Consider the following 22,216-nt stretch of genomic DNA (forward strand, 5'->3'; position numbering starts at 1 on the left):
TAGCTGGAAAAGCTTGGCAAAAAAAAAAAAATCCACTGAAAGTACCAACAGTGGATTCTTATGTCCATAAGAATCATAAGTCATTTTATGAATGTTTGTCACAGGTCCTCAGGGAGCCTTTGTAGGTTCCCTGCAACCTCTCTTTCCACCTTTAAGCAAGAAAAAAGCTCCGGAATAAAGACATGATGTGCATGTGGATTCTTCCCTCGGTCAAGCTCTGAGAAGAATCCATGTTCCTGTTCCAGCAGATTTTGACTACAAGCAGCTTCTCTCCTGCCACCAGCTGAGCTATTAATCCTCTGGGAGGCTAGCTCTGAGCACCCTTATGCTGCCTTCAGCTGGTGACATGGCAAGTAGGATGGGCAGGGAAACAAAGACAACAGTCAAATGTAAAGGTACACGTGCACTGATGGGCAGACAAGATGGCTTGAGGAGGGAACAAGGAGCTCATGGCAACCACCAGAGTTGGAGGGAAAGCTGAGAAGCATTGGCAACACTGAAGAGCCTCAAGCTTGTTTCATTTCAGTTCTGAATTCTTCCCCATTTCAGAACAGAACAAACAGTTTTCAACTGAACTTGATCAAATAACTGCTTGCAAAAATTGTGTAAAAGTATGGGTGGCAAAGAGCAACAGGAGCACCTGGGTATGTTGGGAAGCAAAGCACTACCTGGTTGCTACAACCATAGCAACCAGCAACTCTATTTCCACTGAATTCCTCCAGTCCTCACATGGGTCTGGGAAGCAATGAAAATGAAGACAACAGGCAACTAGAGCTGAATAGTGCTTTGCATTATGCTGCCCTATAAAAGTGCTTTTTAAAACCTGCAGGAGAAAAAGAGAACAAAAAGTGGTGCTGGGGTGGCAGAGTTTATGGGTCCTTATATTTCTGCCTCAAAGTCTAGTACTAACAGTGTCACTGTCTGCAGGATTCTTTTGCAATGAAATGTACTGAAGAGTTTTAAAGCAAACCCATACCTCACTACATGATGCAACAGCTCTGTGTAAAGGAGTCAACCATTTGCTGTCTTTGGCATTAACTCTAGCTCCTGCAAATGGGGGTGGGGGAAATACAAAAAAGGATTATTATTTGATACAAATTCAAATATCTAAATGACCATTAAAGATTCAGAAAAATAACATTAAAATATTCCTGCAGAGTAAATACAGACTGAGTGTAAAACAAAATGTTTTTGCATATTGCAGTTTTTTTGTTTCTCCCTGACAATGACCAGAATTTTTATTTATCCACCAGCCAGTTTCCTGAATTGTTCAGTACTGAAAGTAGTAACATAAAGCAGTAAATAAGCCAGTATGCTTGTTATCCCTACCTATTCAGTTTCCCTGACTAGATGGGAAAATTATTCCCTTTAATCCAGTTGTTTTTCTTTGATGATTGAGGATTAGCGCTATATTAAAACAGCATACTGCTAATTGACAGTATTTCATGCCTGTTCATTAAATACTCAGGAATGCAGCACTTGTAGTCCCAAAGCAATACTATCAAACAAAAATCAAAGATTAAAGATGCAATTCTATGTATGTATATCTGGAAATAAGCCCCACTGAACACAATAGGACTTGCCTCTAAGTAAACATGCATAGCATTACACTGAAAGCAAACTAGAAGACAGGAATTTTAGAGGAAGAATAGTAAGTTGTTTGGCTTCACCTTCTCCCACATTTACACATTATATGCCTATGAAGGAGAGACTAGCAGCAGCGTCAATGTCAATTCCCATCAAGTCTACTCTTTAACAGAAATATACACGTACTAATTTCAGCATTTACAACGTTAAAATGAAAGTAGTACTCAGTGTCCCAGAGTATAAATTACATTATCAGAAAAACCTCTGGGAACTAGTTAATGGACTGCCTGCATAACACTAGAACAGATGCATGCATTAATCTTACGCTAACATTTAGAGATGAAATGGTATGTCTGTTAAAGAAAATATACTAGAGGTGGCCTGAGAAGAAAAAAGGAGCAAAACTGTTTCCTTGGGTATTTGTTCCAAGAAAGGCACCATCCTTTTCCACATTATCATACTACTCAAACTTGAATATAATAACGATTTGCACCAGATGAAGTGGAACAGAAAAAAGGGGAAACACTTTTTAAAAAAGGAAAACAGGAAGCTGCCATATCAGATTATTTGTCAATCTAGCCATATCAGATTATTTGTCAATCTAGCCCAATACTGTCTACCCTGACTGGCAAGAACTCTTCCAGGTCTCAGATGGAGAGGTGTTGCCTAGCAGCTATCTGATTCTTTTAACTTTAAACTCTAGATATTCAGCCTGACATCTACATTCAACACATGTGCTCTACCCCTGAGCTATAACCCCTCTCCTAAACAGCTTACTTATCAGTGAAACATCGAAGACAAACAGGAGTAAACTTCCCTGGCACGTATTGTTCAATTGTGCCAGCATTACCTCAGTTCCCTTCAACTGAACTGATGTTTAGCAAGCTTTCATTTATGCAATAATAGAAAATACTGAAAGTTGCCTCCATGACTGACGTTCATGTAATTTCAAATTTCAGTTTCAACAAATGTTCACAAATAGGCATGGCCTAGCCTTCCTAAAAACATATTAGCAACAGAGAAACAATCAGTTTTCCATAATAGTATATCTTCTATTTAGTTCATATGTAAAATTAGCAACAAAACTAATGATTTAAATAAAACAAAACTGGAAACTTGGTAGCTACACTATTTTGTTTTAATATAGAAGCAGTATTTAAATAGTATGCAATACTTTTAATAGTTCTACTGTTATTCACAACAAAACAAAAATGGATGACCAAAACTTTAGTTTTGTGTGTACATTAAACACCTGAAAGGTTAAATTCAATAAACGGATTGTTCATATCTCTTATCACATTTGCAGAACTTGTAAAATGATTGTTTCAGTCACACATCTTGTCTATAACCAAGAAAAGCACCATACCAGATAAAATAAGTAGCTCAATAATTTCTGCATCTCCCAGATACGCAGCAGCATGTAAAGGGGTCCGCTTTTCATTATCCTGTTGCAAGAGGAGGAAAGATTTAATAAATAATAACAAGTGGTAGAAGCATTCCCTACAAATTAATCAAAAATAATGGTGTAAAGCAGCAGTCAGCAACCTGGGCTGGATCTACACACATCAAAGAAGCGTTTCAGTTAAACACGTTGCAAACTTTGTATGAAAAATCGGGTAAGCAAAAACAGAACTCCACAGCGTGGAGTGTTACAGTGTTAGAATGCATAAACAACACATATACTGTAGAGCGTTTTTTCTTTGCCAATGTAGCTGAGTCCCTGGTGTCCACAAAGGCTTTAATTGGTGCCCATGGGCAGGCGTCCTAAATTCTGAGTTTTCATTTTAAAAAAGGATTTAGCCCTCCTAGAAATGAAATTATGGGCCAAAATGTACAGGTATCTTCTAATCAATTTCTGAGAAATGTGTGTGTGTGTTGCAGCCACCTGATACATTTTCCTGATACTGAGAAATGTTCCCTGTTGCTATTAGATAGCAACAGCATCAAAGTGTGCATGTGAAATCAATATTGTATAATGGTGTGATCTCTATGATCCTGAGCCGGAGGTCCTAGCTGACTTCCCATTGTAAGCATAAAGTTGTTGGGAGTGGCTATCTAATCTTGTTATATGATATTCCCCATGGCAGCCGTTTTGTGTTATCCCACCCCTCATGGCAAGTATTTTGTGGCTAGCATCAGCAGCACTCTCTCAAAATTCAACATGTGCCCAGTGGTCCATAAAGGTTGGTAATCCCTGGTGTAAAGCTCTTTTTCAAGTACTGTATTTTATATTTTTAAGAAACACAGTTAACACCATAGCAGTGTTAAACATCTTAGGTGATGAGTACAAATGTCCATTCCATAATCAAGAACATTTAATGTAGATTAGCAGCCAATCAAAATACTCCATTCTCCCTTTTATAATCCATAAGTATGGATTTCCAGTTAATGCTTACCAATAGAATTGGAAAACCCTTCATGAGAGGATGGAGCAAGGCTACCAGTTACAAGCAAATTAATTAAAGAGCAAAATAAATATTTGTTTGAATTTTTTTAAAAAAGTTTCACTTATAGTACAAGCCTATATCTACTCAGAAGTAAACACCACTGAATTGAATGGAACTTTCTCCCACGTTAGGGTGTAGAACAGCAGCCTTAGTGCAATTCAAATGCTATATATTGAAACAAGCTCCAAAATTTATTTTTACTGGAATACTTGTAAATATATTAAGTCATGTCCACTCAATAGCATACCATTATTTAACTTTTAAGAAAAAAATGAACTGTTAATACTTCATTTTACTCATTTTAGCATGCTAGAAGAGCTGTGGGTGCATATGTACTCCCTAAGGACTGTCACATCATTATAAAAATTATGATTTATTCTAGTTTTTACCAGTATTGTATGCATTCCAGTTGCTGAATTTGACTTGAATTTTGTCCATTCATTATATATGTCTACTCAAAGTAAGTCTCAGAGTTCAATTGGGCTTAATCTTAGGAAGGTGGATACAGGATTGCAGCCTAATTAATTTGATGAAAATACATTTCTAAAACTGGAAAATAGTCCATATAGAAAATGATACATCTCACATCACTGCCTCAAACTGTAATGTGCTGTTACTTCCAAATATGCAAACTGCTCTTTGAATGTTCCTTCCCAATTACAGTAATATTGCTTAAACCACTTTGCTGTTTTGGATATTATAACAAACTGTGATGTGGGGAAATCAGGAAAAGTGAGAGAGAAGGAAGTTAAGCTTTCTCCTGATCTTCTAAACTGTAGTGTGGAGGACTGGGGAAAATGGTTTCAGTTTTCACAAACCAGAAAATGGAAGGCAGACATGAATGAAAAGAAGCTTCACAACATTTCCATGTGTTGTTTCCTGAATTCTGTATGCATGCATCTTCCAATATAAGTCAATTTACTTCACAAAGCGCAGATGAGAAACAAGAAAACCCAAGGCTACGTGCTAGAGGCCTTGACACTATATTGAATGATGCTTTGTAAATTCCTAGTTTCTTCCTAAGAATGTCATTGTTTACTAATCCAGACAAATGTTATTATTAGCATTAGTATTTTCCATGTGCTCTTCAGTGAAAATGCTCCAAGCCCGGCTTTAAAAAATCACTAATAAGAGTCCCTGCCCTCAGGCTTACACTCTTCAAAAGACATGAAATAAAAGAAATATGGGGGGGGGCAGGGGGCAAGCTACACTCAGGCACTAGGTCTACACTACAAGTCTAGCAACCAGATGAAAAGTTAAAGGAGAAAGGACTTGCTAGTCTCTCAACAGAACAGATGGAATGACCCTGTTTCCCCAAATGCCCTTCTGCTTGCAGCCTGACAGAATGCAGTACTATCCTCACTAACTTTTACTATCTTATCGTGGCTCTAGGAGTTTCACAGAAGAATAAATATCTTTTAACAACATTGTTTTAAAACACTACTTTAAAAGATATTTCACTTCATCACTCTTAAAATACTGGACACAAACACAGCAAGCCAGGCAAGTATTCTTATTCATATTCTGTTGTATGATCTTCCATTTATGTTTGTTTACTATCTATTTTTGTCATTCCTTCAACAGGGTTCTTACATATCATATCATCCTAGTCTCTGTCACCCAAAGGAGATAGGGCACACACAAACATAGTTTTAATAAAGTGCAACCAATCAGGAAACCTGGGTTTGTACTCATGCAGCCAACACAGGTGTTCTGCATTGCGGATCTATTAACATGTGTAATAAATGGCCACCAACCAGCACAGAAAACGTCTGGTTGCTTTTTTCCATTCAATACTACTACCTCGCGAGTATTTTTCTCCACAACTGCAGCAAAAACAAAACGGAATTTTGTTGTACCTTAAATAATAATAAATCTGCCACTCTTTAAGATGCAAGGAGATTCGCTATTGTTGCGTAAGGAAGATCCACTCTCCCACTGCTTCCCCCATACAAATACCCACATTTTTTAATAAAGAAGCATCAACTCAACCTCCAAGGCATATGTTTGGGTGCAACTAGATATTTGCTATATTTTGAAAGCACCATTAGACTTGAATGGATACAACAATATTACTTTTATGCTGGTATTTATTATTATTTTTCACAAGTTAACCTATGTGGAAGGACACCTGCCAAAGTTCAAAGGGGGTTACTGCAAACACTCATCAGCTGATCAGAGATCAGAGTGAACTCCCTTGAATGTGTACCCTTCAAAAGTGCTGCCTCCCTTTGACTGAATGGAGCGAGCTCCTTTGAAGGAGTGCTCTCAGTGCCAATCAATGAAACTTGCTTCTTAAATTGGAGCTTTCAACATGAATCCAACAAGTCCCACTCGCCAAGCTCCTTTGTGGACATGTCTGTACCTGCCCTACACCTGACATCACATTATAATGACAGGTAGGCATGACCTGTGGGGGAAAGCTTTATGGACCAAATTAGAACCCAGACCAGGCATAATTAAGCCCATTTGTCATAGGTTCCCCTTCACTGTTGTAGACCTAAACTGTACAGGTCCAAGTAACGTTCACCCAAATACAGGAAGTTTTCAAAATTTGTTAATTTCTTTCATTACAGTTTGAATTCAACATGCTTTAAAAACAATATGCTAGAAGTGCTAGCTTCCACAAGTCTGAATCTTCTGGAACACACTGAGCTCAAAACTGAACATGTTATGCAACTAAGCAATAAAATAAAATAAACCAAAACAGGCCCCTGCACACAAAATTCAGAGAACAAGGGCTGTCTTTTCATGCATTACAAAAGAGGTGCCTAATTAAGACCTTAAATATTAGAATCACAGCAAACAGAAGGTGTGTGTGTGTGTTCTCTTGGCATCTCATTTGGCAAAGTGGTGCTGCACTTTTTTGTAGCTGGAAAAACAGTTGCATAGTCCCTTTATACTTTCAGTTCCAGTTCTTAGCACATTGAAACTTTGAGGCAATAAAATGTAAGTGTTATTCAAGCTGTACTGCTAATAAAGTGTTCATATTAAAATCAAGTAAAATCCTGATGGACCTAAAAATAGTTCTTGCCAAGGTTTGGGTAGATTACACACTTGATATTAGTGTCATCAACAAATCTCTTAGAAACATACAGAACCTGTTCTGTATCAGCACCTACAGTGTTCCAAGATGTTGCAAAAGGCACTCCTAGTGAGGGAGATTGAAGCTTTATGGACCACAGTGACCTACCAGCCTTTTAATGTCTGGTGTTTAATAATAATAATAATAATAATAATAATAATAATAATAATAATAATAATAATTTATTTATACCCCGCCCATCTGGCTGGGTTTTCCCAGCCACTCAGGGCAGCTTCCAACAAAATATTAAAATACAATAGTCTATTAAACATTAAAAGCTTCCCTAAACAGAGCTGCCTTCAGATGTCTTCTAAAAGTCTGGTAGTTGTTTTTTTCTTTGACATCTGGTGGGAGGGCTGTGTTTTGCTATATTCTGTTTTGCTGTGTTCTGCTATATTCTGTTGAAAGCTGCCCAGAGTGACTAGGGTAAATTACCGTATTTTTCCGTGTATAACACCCCCCCCCCCGTGTATAAGACAACCCCTATTTTCTGGGACTGCAACAAAAAACTTTGGGGAGGGGAATTGCCCGGAATTATTGAGCTTTTGGGGGGGGGGTCACTGCTGCCAATCGCTCTAAAGCCTGCCTGCCACTACAAGTTGCATGTAACACCGCAGCCACCAATCGTCTGCACGCTTGCCGACAAAAGCCCACCTGCCCACTCGCCGCACGCACACCTTGCCGCTGCCGTAAATCAACATCCACAGCCAATCATCAACAGGCCTTGCCGCAGCAACCAATCACATGCCCAATCACTGCTGCCAATCTCCTGCTGGCTGCTGCCACCAATCGCCCATTCCCCCTATGTTATCCATGTATAAGACGACCCACAATTTTTGCCTGTTATTTCTAAGGAAAAAATATTGTCTTATACATGAAAAAAATACGGTAGTCAGGGAGCTCCAAAAGCCCTGGTGCTGCCACACTTAAAGACTTCTCACAAATGTGCAATAAACATCAGGTGGCACTTGTAAAAGTATAAGTTCTGAAGATCAATGTGGTCAGATAGACACATATGAGGCAAGGTGACTGTGGTACCTGCTGTCTTGAAAGATGTGATGGCGTGGCCACGCCTAAAGAAACCAGCCATGCACCCTTTGGACTGAAATAACTATCAACTGCTCGCAAATATTTCTTCTTGGGGAAAGTAGTGGAGAAAGTTGTGGTGAGGCAGCTGCAAGCATTCTTGGAAGACACATATTATTTAACCCTGTTCCAAACTATGTTTAGGCCTGACCATGGGACTGACCTGGCCTTAGTTACCCTGATGGATGAGCATTACAGAGAATGGGTCCAAGGGCGTGTGACATTGCTCCTGCTTCTCAGTCCCTCCCCAGCTTTCAATGCTATTGGCCATGGTATCCTCTTGTACTAGCTCTGTGAGAATGAGAATTGAGGGCATTGTGTCACAGAGATTCCCATTCTACCTACAGGACAAAGTCCAGAGGACAGCATTAGGAGAGTGCTTTCCAGACCGCTGGTGGTTATACTATGAGATGCCGCAGTGCACTATTCTACCACCAATGCTATTTAATATCTACATGAAGCCACTGGGAGCAATCATTAGGAGTTTGGGGGCACTTGGTTAACATCAGTACACTGCTGACATTCCACATAACATCTGAGTCAGGAGAGGTCATGAGGTCCCTGGACCAGTGCCTGCATGCAGTGGTGGAATGGATGAGGGAAAATAAGCTGAGCTGGAATCCTGGCAAAACAAAGGTACAGTGAGCGACTGGCTCCTGTGTCTGAGAAATTGATCAACTGTCTGCTATGGAGAGCATTTGTGCTTCCTCCAGGTAAGCAGTCTGGGAGTGCTTCCGGATGTAGCCTCAGTAGCTAGAAGTAACTTTTATCAGCAGCGACCAGTATGACAGCTATGGCTGATCTTGGGCCAGGAAAACTTGACACAGCACTTCAGACACTGGTGACTTCAAGACTGAATTACTTCAGTGCACTCTATGCAGGGCTTCCCTTGCACTTGATTGGGAAGCTGCAGTCATTGCAGAATGCTGTAGCACAGTTGCTGACAGGAGTGAGAAGCTGCCTGCATGAAACACCTTTTCTCAGAGATCTGCAGTGGTTGTCTATTCGCTACTGGGCCAGGTTCAAGGTGATACTATAAATATATAAAACTCTTAACTGCTTTACCTGTCTAATCTCATAATCTGTTACAGATGCCACACAATACTCATTCCAAACTTGTAAGAAATCAATCTTTTCGTCTGGCAGCATATACTCTGGAATTCTTTGCCCACTGACATCAGGCAGGCACCTTCACAAGCCTGCTTATAACATTTTGGCTTAGGCAAGCCTATCTAGACATGTAGAAGTTGCATGTATTTTTCTGTTTTAGCTCATGTTGATTTTAGTCATCTTTTGAATGTTTTATAACTCATTTTTAATCAATAATTTTAATGTTTTACTTTCTATTTTTTGTGAACCACTTAGAGGTTCTCTATATTACAAGCAAGCAGTATACAATTTTTGCTAAATAAATAAAATTAGGCAAAGCTTCAAGTAAACTGACCCCACGCTGTTGCCTAGATGGGCACAGCTGGGTCAGATCTACTCTACCCAGCTCCTCCACCTAATTCTTGGTAATGCACATTTAGTGATAGAATAACCAGGGAGCTAAGGTAAGGGCTAAAGGAAAACCGAAAAGGGGAGTCCTGCCAGAAGCTATTCCCTTCACCACACACCATAACTTCCATTGCTCATGATCACTCTTACCCCAGGACCATTCATTTCTCCCAGCTCTGAAATCATGACTACTTGGGCATATGGATACCCCACCAATATACTCCCCACTTTAGCAGCAATAAAAGATCTAATTACAAGCAGTAGTCAGCAGCAGCAGCATGGCATTAACCAAGAAAACACTGCAATAAGAACTAGGTAAAAAAGATGATTAAAGTACCTGTGCTTACAGCAGTCAAAAATATTCAATAAATGAAGTTCCTGGGAAATTACCCTTCCGGTCAAACCATCTCCTGAACTTTATGCTGTAACCAACAAGCTCTCACCTGGTCAATCCCAGACATTATCCATCTCTCACCTAAGAGAAATCACAGCAATATCCTCCACCTCCACTCAGTCTCTTACTCTGAGTAGTATCACAGATACTCCCTGGACCCTGCCTCCTACCCAGGTCCACAAGCTAGCAATCCACATTTCCAACAGCTGACAAGGGGTGATGCTGCCCACAAGTGACTCTCCAAAGGGATGTTCTGTTACTTGCAATCAGGTTGGCTTTCATGAGTCCTACCCAGAAAATTCGGTTTCAAGCCTCTTTGCAATGGAAGCTGATCGCCCCAGGCTAAGGCTTCGAGCCAATACAGCTGCTTTGCAGAACTTGTCTTGCTGCTGCCACTGACACAACCTGACAGTGTTGCATGTCCAGGCTGGGGCAAGCAGCTATAGGAGGAGCAGGGGGCAGTTTTTATCACTGAATTTTTACAGGCATATAGCTTCCCTTTGTACTTCCAGCAACACAGCAAACATCATGCACCCTGGCTAAGAGACATGTTCTGTATAACTTAAAAATGTAAATACCACATTCAAACATGGCTGCTTATAGTGAAGATGATGTTTCACAAACTCTGCAAGACACACAGAAGCAATGTTACCAGAAGCAGCACCTTGTGATCAGTGAAAATTGACATCTGTGAAAGCTACTAATTGAAATATTATCTAGGAAGAGAATACAATTTAACAAGGCATTTTTCTTTTTTATGACATCTTTGCTTGTGTGTGGTTCCAGTTGCAAAAGAAAATTATCCACTAATCTTTTAAATAATTAATGCCTCAAAAAACAGAGAGACCAAAGCAGTATCTACTTTTGAAGTTAATTAATTTCTGCTTGGTGTTTTGCTAGATTTCCTTATTTAATTCATTTCTATTTGGTTGCATACAAGCTGATGCATGCCAACTAAAAAAAAACCCCTAAAACCCCCGAAACAACTCATGTACACTACAGAAGCACACCAGGGGAAAGCTATAATTGGCTCTCTGGCATATATTTCTGTGCTTTTCTTAAAAGTAAAAAAAGAAAGAAAGAAAAGTATGTACTGTCAAAGGCTATAGCTTTCACAAGTACAAGAGTGGCAACACCTACACTTTTACAGAGATATGACATACACAGAGGTCTTCATTATCTCCTCCTTAAAGTACTTTCATATTTCAAATCATGTCTTCTACCTAAAAACAACTGGATTCTTCTTGGAAAACTCCCTTTTACCATGGATGCAAGGTCATAGACCAGGAGTTAAAGAGCATGAAACTAAAAAACATAGGGATCAGCTGTTCAAACCCCCATCACATAGCCTAAAGTTCTTGAATCCTGGCTCTAGTTTTCTGCTTCTTTATTACTTAAAAGGTAATGGGACCCCTGACTGTTAAGTCCAGTTGCAGACGGCTCTGGGGTTGCGGTGCTCATCTCGCTTTACAGGCTGAGGGGTCCGACATTTCTCCACAGACAGTTTTTCCAGGTCATGTGGCCAGCATGTCTAAGCCGCTGCTGGCAAAACTAGAGCAGCGCACAGAAACGCTGTTTACCTTCCCGCCGGAGCGGTACCTATTTAGCTATTTGCACTTGACGTGCTTTCAAACTGCTATGTTGGCAGGAGCAGGGACCGAGCAACGGGATCTCACCCTGTCACGGGGATTCGAACCACCGACCTTCTAATTGGCAGGCCCTAGGCTTTGTGGTTTAGACCACAACGCCAGCCGCATCCCTCTCTATATTACTTAGTTGGTCATTTAAAAAACGATTATATCTGTTAGGTGAAAGTAGTTCCAAGTACAAATATAGCGGGCTCAGATTTTATTGTGATATATTTGTCATTTTAAAAACTACTGTAGCTGAGGTTGCAGAAATATATCAAGGATAAGACCAACAAATTTTTACTATTTTTAATTTTTTTATTAATTTCTATACCGCTTCATGTTTTTAAGAAAAATCTCAAAGCGGTTTACAGCTTATTAAATTAATAAAACATAAATAAAACAATCTGAAGAAAGTCAAATATAGAGCATACTGTCAAAGCAACATAACAGTAAACTAAAATATTATCATAAAGATTTCAAAATAAAATATTACAAAGGAGGTCAACTACAGAATACATATTTAGCAAAGTAGGGCTGGGTGAATCTGGGTCCCGCCAGCTAGGCCAGGTGAAAAGGGCCTTGCAGGGAGCGGGCCTTCATGCCTCACAGCCGGACGATCAGAAGAAATGAATGCGTGTCTAACAATGGAACTGAGGGATTTTAATATATGCTTTATTTGTTTCTGTAGCACAAAAGTAGGTAAGCATATTCATTTCCATTCCAAAACAATTTCCAGCAAAACTACACTATCTGCACTCTCTGCAAGGTTGGGAGATCAGATGAAAATTACACATGCCTCAGATCAGTACAATTCCACAATCTAGCTTACCATTAATTTAGACATGCCCAAGTAATACTGCAATGATAGTTACAGTGGTACCTCTGATTACGAAGTTAATTCGTTCCGGAGGTCCATTCTGAAGCTGAAACCGTTCTTATCCTGAGGCGCGCTTTTGCTAATGGGGCCTCCTGCTGCGCATGTGCCTCCGGCACGTGATTTCCATTCACATCCTGGGGCAGAGTTTGCAACCGGGAGCAGCTACTTCCGGGTTAGCGGAGCTTGTAACCTGAAGTGTTCATAACCAGGAATGTTCGTAACCAGAGGTACCACTGTATTTCAAAATATTGTAAGTGCTGCGCTTTCATGAATGTGAAGATTCATCTTATTGCAAGGATCCTGGGTCTTCTCAGTGATGGCTCCCTGCTTGTGGAATGGCCTTCCTGGTAAGGTGCACCTATATCCCTCACTGGCTTTCAGGGCACATGTTAAAACATTCATATTTATCCAGGTATTTGATGAGTGACAGATATTAGCCATGGTAAATGTGAAATTAATAACTTTGAGGGTATATGGTTGTTGTTTTAGATATTATAAATGTTTTAAATGGCTTTACAATATTTTAAAATATGTCAAAAAATTATTTTATTTTAAACTGTACTGTATAGCATTTGATGTTTGTTACCCCAGGATTGGGGTGAGATACAAATGTAAATAAACAAGCTGAGATTCATTGAGACAGAAAGTAATATCAGCAGAAGTCCTTGTCCTGGCAGTCCAGGAAGGGAGAGTGCAGGAGTCTCTTGGATTCACCAAGTTTTCTCCACATAAAGTTAAATCATGGCCTAGCACCATGTGTGAACTATCCCTTCCTGGAAATTGGGGAGGACTCTCTCTGCCTGTAGAAAAATATTCCACTATTCACACTATGCAAACACACTATGCACTATTCCACTATGCAAACAGCGTTCAAAACTCCCATTGTTCTAGGTGCGTTTTATGATAAGGAATTACATTAGCTCCTAGCTTTCATTGCTCTGTTTCTAACTCTTCTAAATTCAGGTAGGTAGCCGTGTTGGTCTGACACAAAGTAATTTTTTTTTATTATTATTGTCCAGTAGCACCTTAGAGACCAACTAAGTTTGTTCTGGGTATAGGCTTTCGCGTGCATGCTTATACTCAGAACAAACTTAGTTGGTCTCTAAGGTGCTACTGGACAATTTTTTATTTTTTATTTTAACACTTCTAAGTAAGTGCAAACTTACATTACTAAATGGGAGGAAATGACTAATCAGTTTGTTGGCATCTTTACATAAAAAGGAAATGAAAAATCATGTTTGTCTAGAAACATTATGTTGGTCAGTGTCTATTTTTAGAAACGTCTCTTCTGTGCTAGTGAACTACTAATGCACAATGGAGGGCCTTTGCACACGGTTCCATCCCGCTTTGTTTCTATAACTATAGAGCATGCATGGTGACTCCAACAAAATGCAAAATAGCATGGCCTCAAGCTTAAACACGGTAAAAATTTAAAACAAATTTTTACCTCCCCAGAAACTCCATCAGTGGCTGATGAGTGGACAACAATGAGTAAATTTAGGCCAAAGGCAGGAAACAACTTTAACAGACTACTGTTTAACTATTATTCAACCTTAGCAGAGCACTGAATGTTTGCTACTCTTGCACAGCGACCAGGATCTAGAGAACTAGGAAGAACATCACATGCACCCAAGCAGCTGACATCCCTTCCTACCTTACACCTTACCCTGTATTTTCCTTCCAGGATACAGCTAGAAGGAAAATACTCAACACACACCCAGTCAGGATTTATTCCACTCATGAACAAGCTCTACAGATCCTAGCCAATGAAGTTAAGCAACTGCACTTGCAGTCTTCACCAATTATACCTGAATATGATTCCTATGGTTGTTGTCGAGTTTTATTCATAATTAGCAGGGAAGAACTCTCTTCCAAAGTTTCAACTAAAACTCTGCTTACTCCAGACTAAATTATGTTCATTGACAACCCAAACAGTGAAGAATGTAACATTTTCCCAAAACGAAAATATCACAACCCTCATCCACAAGTCTGTTTCAGACCAGGGAGTTCTAAGAGCTCCTCCTCCACAAATGGCTTGCCCTATCACTATAAGCAGATAAACTTTATCAAAATTCCCCAGCATGCGTCGATCAATGAAGATCCCCAACCACAGAAGATCTGTGCACACATTAGAGGACACACTCTGGGATTAGAGTGCTAGCCTACAACTATCAAGGAAGGTTTGCAGCAACTAAGCATTATAATTCAGCATTATTTACTTTACAAAATAACACACTACTTAACATGCTGAAAATCTGAAACACTTACAATACAGGCAGCCCCCCATTTATGCAAGGATTACGTTTTGAGGCACTGCTCGCATCAGTGAAATCACGTATAATTTAAACCCCTTGGAAATGCCTGCAAACACCCCATTCCACCTTTTTAGTGCTGTTTTTATGACATTTCCGGGTTCAGCATGATGTGCGTATACACAGTTGCACACATATTGAACACATGTAAACAGGAGGCTGCCTGTACCACCAACTGAACAGAGGACAAATTGGGAATGGTTTGACCCTAATCATGTATTATTTTCTTACACATGTTGGATCACAACTCACTCAATTCCTGTTTTGTTCATAACTTGCAGAATAAAGAAGAACACAACTAGGACAGAGCCTATCCTCACTGTAGGCTTTATTACAACCAAATCCTTGTGTCCTTTTGGAAAGCATCTTGTGCTCTGGCTCACACAACTATAATAGAGTTACTGTGCACTAGATCTTGCATTTGAAACATTGGTTTAAAATTCTAATGAGCAGCCCTGTTTCAATGACATTTGATTTCAATCATTTATTTTTCATTACACATTTTCACCAGCCAACACCCATCATGACAAAAGTTACCCAGTATACAAAGAATGCATTTGTTTTAAAACCACTAGTAACAACCACTAAATTCAGTGCCTAATTCTAGTCAGGTTGAGATTGAACCAAGATTTCGCCAGTAAACCTATAACTATTTTCCTCATACACAGTAAGAACTTCTTTAAAAGTCATAATAAAGCATAATTTTCCCATCATATTTTGTAAAACAGCATTAAAAATAACTTGTATGCTAAATACCCGATTAGTACTTAAAACCATATCCCTCTGGAATGTTGAAAGACCAAAAGCCTAGTGTCTATGTCTACTCTGGAACAAGTCCTACTGAATTCAATGGATCTTACTCCCAGAAAATTGGAATTAGAATTACAGGCCACATTTTTCTAGCAAAAAAATCCCACAGAATTAAACAGGTCTCTCTCCTGAGTAAGCATGTATAACACTGAATTAGTCTCACACTGAGGGCTCATCTAGTCAGGCATCCTGTTTCTAACAGCAGTCAGACGATAAATCATATAACATCAGATAATTAGTATGATCATAATAATTGCATGACTAAGGTTGCAAGGCTATGCACCTTTCCTTACTTGGGAGTAAGTCCCACTGAACTAAATGTGACACTTCCACGTGAATATACGAAGAATTGTGATGCATGAATATAATAACAGGATCATCATATATAATTATCTTAATTCTCCTAATGCCAGTTCATATGTAGCCAGCACCACTCATGCACAAGAAAGAAGTATCAGGGGACAACAGCTCACAAAACATTCCAATGAGCAGGTTGAGCATGCTCAGTGGGCATGGAATGCTGACTGGTTGTTGGGAAGAGAATACAAATAAGCGAGAAAACTAAGGGGAAATGGAATGAATTATCAAGGAAGAAGTCAGGGGTGGCTGAACAATAAATTCCACAATGCCACATTTATTTATTTTTTGCAGGTCCCGCTTGCACATGAAACGTATTGGCTGCTGGGAAATTCATTAGACTGATTTTGCAATATTAAAAAGCCTCTTGCACCTACAGAAAAAAAGGCCTGCAATTGTCTATCCAGCTGCCAAAGAGCAGGTCACATTATGAGTAGTTTGGACAACCAACATGGCAGCAGGAAACCTGATCCAGTTTACCAGCTCTAAAAAGTGAAATGTTTTGGCATTCCTCTGTCCCCCATCTTTTTCCTTGGTTTTATGAAAGGGCTAAAATGAGATGACTTGAACACCAACATGAATTATGGGTGTGGGTAAGGATTATTAGTAACTAGAGGCTGGATAGTGGTATATGGTGGAGAAACCATATTTGAGTTGGTAACTTTGTTGCAATTTAGTGCAGTCTTATTATTATTAAAATATCTTAAAAACTTAAGAAGAAAGATAGGCAAGTGCTTCTTTAAACTAAACAGATTACTTAGTTCACCACCAAATGTAGGTAAAATCTGACAGAATAGTAGTAGGGTAAGTTATATTTCGTAAATCAATAAATTTATTACAAAGACTTCTGGAGTGTCTCAGATAAGAAGAAAAAGACAACAAAATAAAATAAAATCTATGAGCAAAAAATAAGGCATTTACCTGAAAGTTAACATCTTCTTTCTTAAAAATTAGTGCACGAACTTCATCAGGGTCCCCATTAAATATAGCTTGAACAAGTGGTGGCTAAAATATAAGAAAACAGAGAAAGCATTTTAATTTTAATGCTATTCAGGTGTAATTATTCCACCACAGTTTTAGACGAGTACCAAAACATTCCATATCACAAATACTTCATTAAAAATCTGTCTAATGCACTCTTTTAAAATGCTCTTCTACATAAACAACCATACTCCACTAATTATCTATACAAGATAAAAATAAAAAAATACCTGATTATTGCATACTAATTTTGCAGAATGCCTTCTGAAAGAAACAGAAAACAACTAGACACATGCATGCAATGTGATAGACAAATAAGGAAGTGCAGCACATCTAAATGATCTGGTGACAAACACATCTATTTCTAAAAATATCTACATGTGCTAACCACCACCATAAACATGTGAAAGCATTATTGCCAAAGCAATAAATAATTACTCCACTATTACAATGTTGCTGGACTAGTAGCCCTGCATCACATGATCTATTTTCCATATTTTTAAAGAATGGGACTTGCTTTACTACAGAATATACTAGATGGTTTTTGAAAGACTACATAACCAATTATTTTAGGAGCTGTGTTAGAAACAATTTGCTACAAAATTCACTTCTTTGCCAATTTACTTTTGAAGGCAATGATTGGAGCACTCCTTAAGGTTTGAAAAGGAACAATCTAGAGAATTTGTTTCATTCATTAGGATTATCGTTAGACACAGAAGTGAATCCACACAACCATATTAACTACTTCAGCAAAATAAATACCAGCTACAGTTTCATATTTATGGCAAGTCAATGGAGCCTTGAACCACAATTACAAACAGGACATATTTAGCAAGAACCTCTTACCAAGCAATGTCCTGAAGCTGAAGGATGTAGAGATATGCTTTCCTGAGGCAGTTTGGAAATAAACGTGGGAGAATCATCTTCCACCTCCTCCAAAACAACAATACACACACGACTCATTCGACCCGTTTGAAGGAGAAAATTAGATTTGTAACAGCCTTGTCCCAAGGATAGCCAAGACAGCACGGAAAGTTCTTTTCCTCTCAAACATAATTTAGAAACACTAGTGCTTTGTTTTGAAATATTTAAAATGGCATAACTTAAATTATATTCTATTTGTCAAATTCAACAACATATTCAGCTAATCAAGTTTTCCAAAATATTCCATAAAAAGTTCTGCTAAAATAGTTCTGCTACTACTTTATAGCACTCAATTACTAAAATATCCTCTTACAGTAGAAATTACAACAGTATATATAAAAATTCTGAACTTTCACCAGCCAATTTGCTTTTGTTTAATTTCTACAGAATAAGACTACCTAAACAGTAAAATCATTGTTATAGACGACATAACACCATTCTGTATAGAATGAAACAAGAGACAATTGCTCTGGCAGAGATGATCACAGCTCTCTCCACTCCAGCAAGGTCAGCCTCCAGTTAACGGGAGCAGGATTTCTACCGAAAAAGGCATACATGACTGCCCCAAGTGTTCCAGGTCATAATCATTCCGCAATTAAAAATGCTACTGCCTTAAAATCAAAAGTCCATCACACAAAAAGCAACGTATAACTCAACAGTTATTCAGCACTAAAGCTCCAAGGTTGACATTTCTTCTCCATGTAAAAATGCCTGCAATGTACAGCTAAGCTGCAGTACATTTACATGTGATGAGTCAGACAACAAAGGACAATGAGACTCAAATAATACTGCTTCTTCAATCTAGATTCCCCAACAGACCGTAACACAGAATGCTACTCCATCAGTCAGAAAAGAAATGCAGAACATTTGTTTTCCATCATCAGACCATTGCTCTAGCTAGCTGCTCCAACAACGAACACGTAAGATATAAATGCCGGTAACAACGTTTTAGCAAAACACCACAAACACAAGCACTTGAATTATTGCTTTAGACTTTTCCTGCAGAAGTAGTTCATCACTCGAGCGCTTCTTTTGATCACCGTGTGAATAGAGGTTCCATTATAGCCTTCATTCAGACCGATGTAAAAAAGGGGGGGAGGGGGGGAGAAAATCAGGCTCCACGCATCATCTTTCAGCCAACTTCTTTATTTGAAGATCTGTGTCTATGCAAGTCCTGTGGTTCTTCACATTAAATGCTCTATTTATCCAAATTTTGTCATTAAGTTAGGATTTTTCATGCAGCAGATGGTACTGCAAACGGTATAAAAAGCTAGTGCTTTAAAAAGGTCATTACAGAACACATTAACAGGACACAAAAATCGCACCCGCAGCAGTATTCCAACAGAGCAATAGATCCGCAGAATGAAATGCCTAGTAATGCTCACATGTTACACTTACCAAATAACTGAGCTAGTGCTCTGGATGCAACTTCCTGTAGCAGGGGGAGGGAAAAAAGCAGCTTTGGGGCAGAATATCGATGCCAGTTTTGTGTGACTAATTCACTTAAAACGTAAGATTTCTGTTGAGCCTTTAACATTTTCCACTAAAAGCCACAAGGAAACTCGTATACTGGCACTGCTGACTAACAATGTAGGAAAATAAACAATTCCAACCCATAACTGCTTTCATATGTTACCATATTCTCAGAACGGTCTCAGTTAACCCTCTGTGGCCATGCAACTTTTTAGTCTTTAGAAACTAGGAATTAAAAAGCCTTTTAAAAAAATCAATCCATTATACAAAGTAATAGCTGCTTACCAGAAATATTTGGGTTGCTGTTAAAAGACATATTTAGCATGCTAACAAGCACCTAAGAAAAGTGAGGATATTAACAAACACTAACAAAATATGTCATCCAATAATCTGAATTTACAGCTTTGGTTTGAATCTGCTGAGCTGTAGCAGTGATCTGTGGGTGTATTATATAAATGGGTCATATGCCCAAAGTATTGGAAATGTTGCTTTTTTAACTCAACAGTACTTCCAGTTCATATTAAGTAACCTTACATTTTTAAGGTTCTCAATTTCAGATCTTAGAATACAGACTTAGCAGAGTTTCGACGGACATGCGCTGAATGACCATAACAAGAGATATCTGAAGTATCTTGTAAGTTGCTTTGGATATGAATACTGTAGATATATTCCTATGGGTTAAGTATCAAAATTTTCAGGTATCAACCAAACACTGGTATTTTCAAATTCTGTGGTGAAAAATAAGTTCAGCAGTATACAATGAAACAAGATTCACATTTCAGAAGAAAAATACTTTTAAACAAAATTCCAAGTGACTGACTCAGCTGTCCTCAGCTCGGAGATTTTGAAATTTTAGCTAGAAACCATTTTTGTTTACATTGTCGCCTCAGTCATTTCCTCATACTGGTAAATTAATCCCATTTATTTAAATGAAACTTGGTTAAAACAATGCATTCAAAATTAGACATTAGATCCTATGCTATCCTATCCTATGAATTCTTAATTGGGAGAAATAAGTTACACTGACCTGCCAACCTAGCAGTTTGCAAGCACATCAAAGTGCAAGTAGATAAATAGGTACCGCTCTGGCGGGAAGGTAAACAGCGTTTCCGTTCGCTGCTCTGGTTCGCCAGAAGCGGCTTAGTCATGCTGGCCACCTGACCCGGAAGCTGTACGCCAGCTCCCTTGGCCAATAAAGCGAGATGAGCGCCGCAACCCCAGAGTCGGTCATGACTGGACCTAATGGTCAGGGGTCCCTTTACCTTAAGTTACACTGAACACAGTGATCTTGTATGGTCATAATGTTTCTAGTTTACTAAACCATAGTTTAGTAAGTCAGTAATGAGCACTGAGGCTCACCATGTTCCCCTTTATGCACTGGCTCTGAAATTTCCATCCTCTCTATTTAAATGAGAGTTTCCCATTTCAGAAGCAACATGGAGCTCTGGTTTAAACGTATCAGGACACTGAGATCAGTGGGTGAAGGAGCCAAAGGTGGAGGAGGGGGAAGAAGGGGGAACATGCAGGTCCAATGTTCTCAATACTATGGTTTGACAACTTCAATCCAGCCCTGTGGATGCTTACCCAGAAGTAAATTTCTGTGAGTCTTTTCGAACGTAATGTTCCTGGCTCAACAGAACTATGGTTTTATTTAGTCTGGAACATTATGTCCAAAAAGGCCTCCTGAGATTTACTTCTGGGTAAACATGCATAGGATTGGGCTGAAGCTATCTAAAACTGAGGAAAACTAGAAGCACTTTGCCCTTTTTTTCTATTTAAAGGGCAAAAGCAGCTAACACGTATAGGGGCTGGTGGGGCAGAGGGATGGACAGCTTATGGAAAAAGTGCTAAGGCCAACAGAGCTAATGGTAGGTGTAACATTGCAAGGTTGCAATCCTATGCACGCTCATATGAGAATAAATCCCACTGGACATTGCAAGTCTTGCTTTTGATTTTTTAAAAAATGGGATTGTGAAAGTAATCAATGCCAAGTCATACCTCATCAATATAATTAGTACTTACACACAGTAGTGAAAATACATCACTCCTTTACGGAAGTATAATGCAAATATTACCTCCAGAGTTATTTTGCAACATGCAGCCCAATCCAATGCATGTTTATTTAGAATGTGTACTGAATGCAGTAAGACTCGCTTGCAAGAAAGTATAGGAGACGGCAGTTTTAGAAGTCCCCATTTTTATTACTGGCCCTGCTCCTATGCCTTTAACAGCAACCTGACATGCAAAACTTAATCAGGTAAAGGTCTTCTTAGCATGGCTATATCAGTGGTAAGTGAAGCAGCTTCCAGCCAGAGCTTCTAAAGCTAAACCAGGACTTGCTTCTAAGTGCACAGGATTGTGTTCCCCCTCTTTTTTTTCATATATGGCTTTTTGTAAACTCAAAACAGCAGACCCAGAAAATAAAAACTAGCAATCTGATTGCTAGTGTTAGTCTAGATGCCTCAGAGCATATGTCTGCAGGGAACAACATGGTTACTACCTTTTCTCTTAACTGAGCTCCTGTGCCTTTAAAAGCTGCAGAGAGGCAGATATTCAACAAGCACACCTTTCCTAAGAACACAAGATTTAATGAAGTTGGAGGCCAGCTCCAGGCATTAAAATAAACATTCACTCAGTTTTCAGCAGCCCCAAAAACTACATTTTCAGTGAGCGGTAACAAAGAAACAGAGTCACATAGACTTCCCATCACCTGAACTGGAATTTTGCCTGTACTGGAATTGCAGCGGTGGGAGGG

General features: G+C 39.0%; 1 protein-coding gene across 2 annotated transcripts in view; it reads right to left on the reverse strand.

Moving 5' to 3' along the window:
* The window catches only part of ANKRD28 (ankyrin repeat domain 28), a 91,945-nt gene that overhangs the window by 42,913 nt on the left and 26,816 nt on the right, over positions 1–22,216 (reverse strand). The window contains exons 1-4 of one of the 2 annotated variants that reach the window (XM_053359758.1): positions 17,911–19,361; positions 17,005–17,088; positions 2,954–3,032; positions 977–1,047 (exon numbers count right to left, since the gene is read on the reverse strand). In XM_053359758.1, coding sequence (XP_053215733.1) covers positions 977–1,047; positions 2,954–3,032; positions 17,005–17,088; positions 17,911–18,027 — 351 coding nt within the window. In that variant the 5' untranslated portion in view covers positions 18,028–19,361. Of the gene's footprint in view, positions 1–976; positions 1,048–2,953; positions 3,033–17,004; positions 17,089–17,910; positions 19,362–22,216 lie in introns of those variants that run through there. The other variant, XM_053359759.1, reaches the window with a different exon arrangement.

This window comes from Podarcis raffonei, chromosome 12, assembly GCF_027172205.1.
Source record: "Podarcis raffonei isolate rPodRaf1 chromosome 12, rPodRaf1.pri, whole genome shotgun sequence".
NCBI lineage: Eukaryota > Metazoa > Chordata > Lepidosauria > Squamata > Lacertidae > Podarcis > Podarcis raffonei.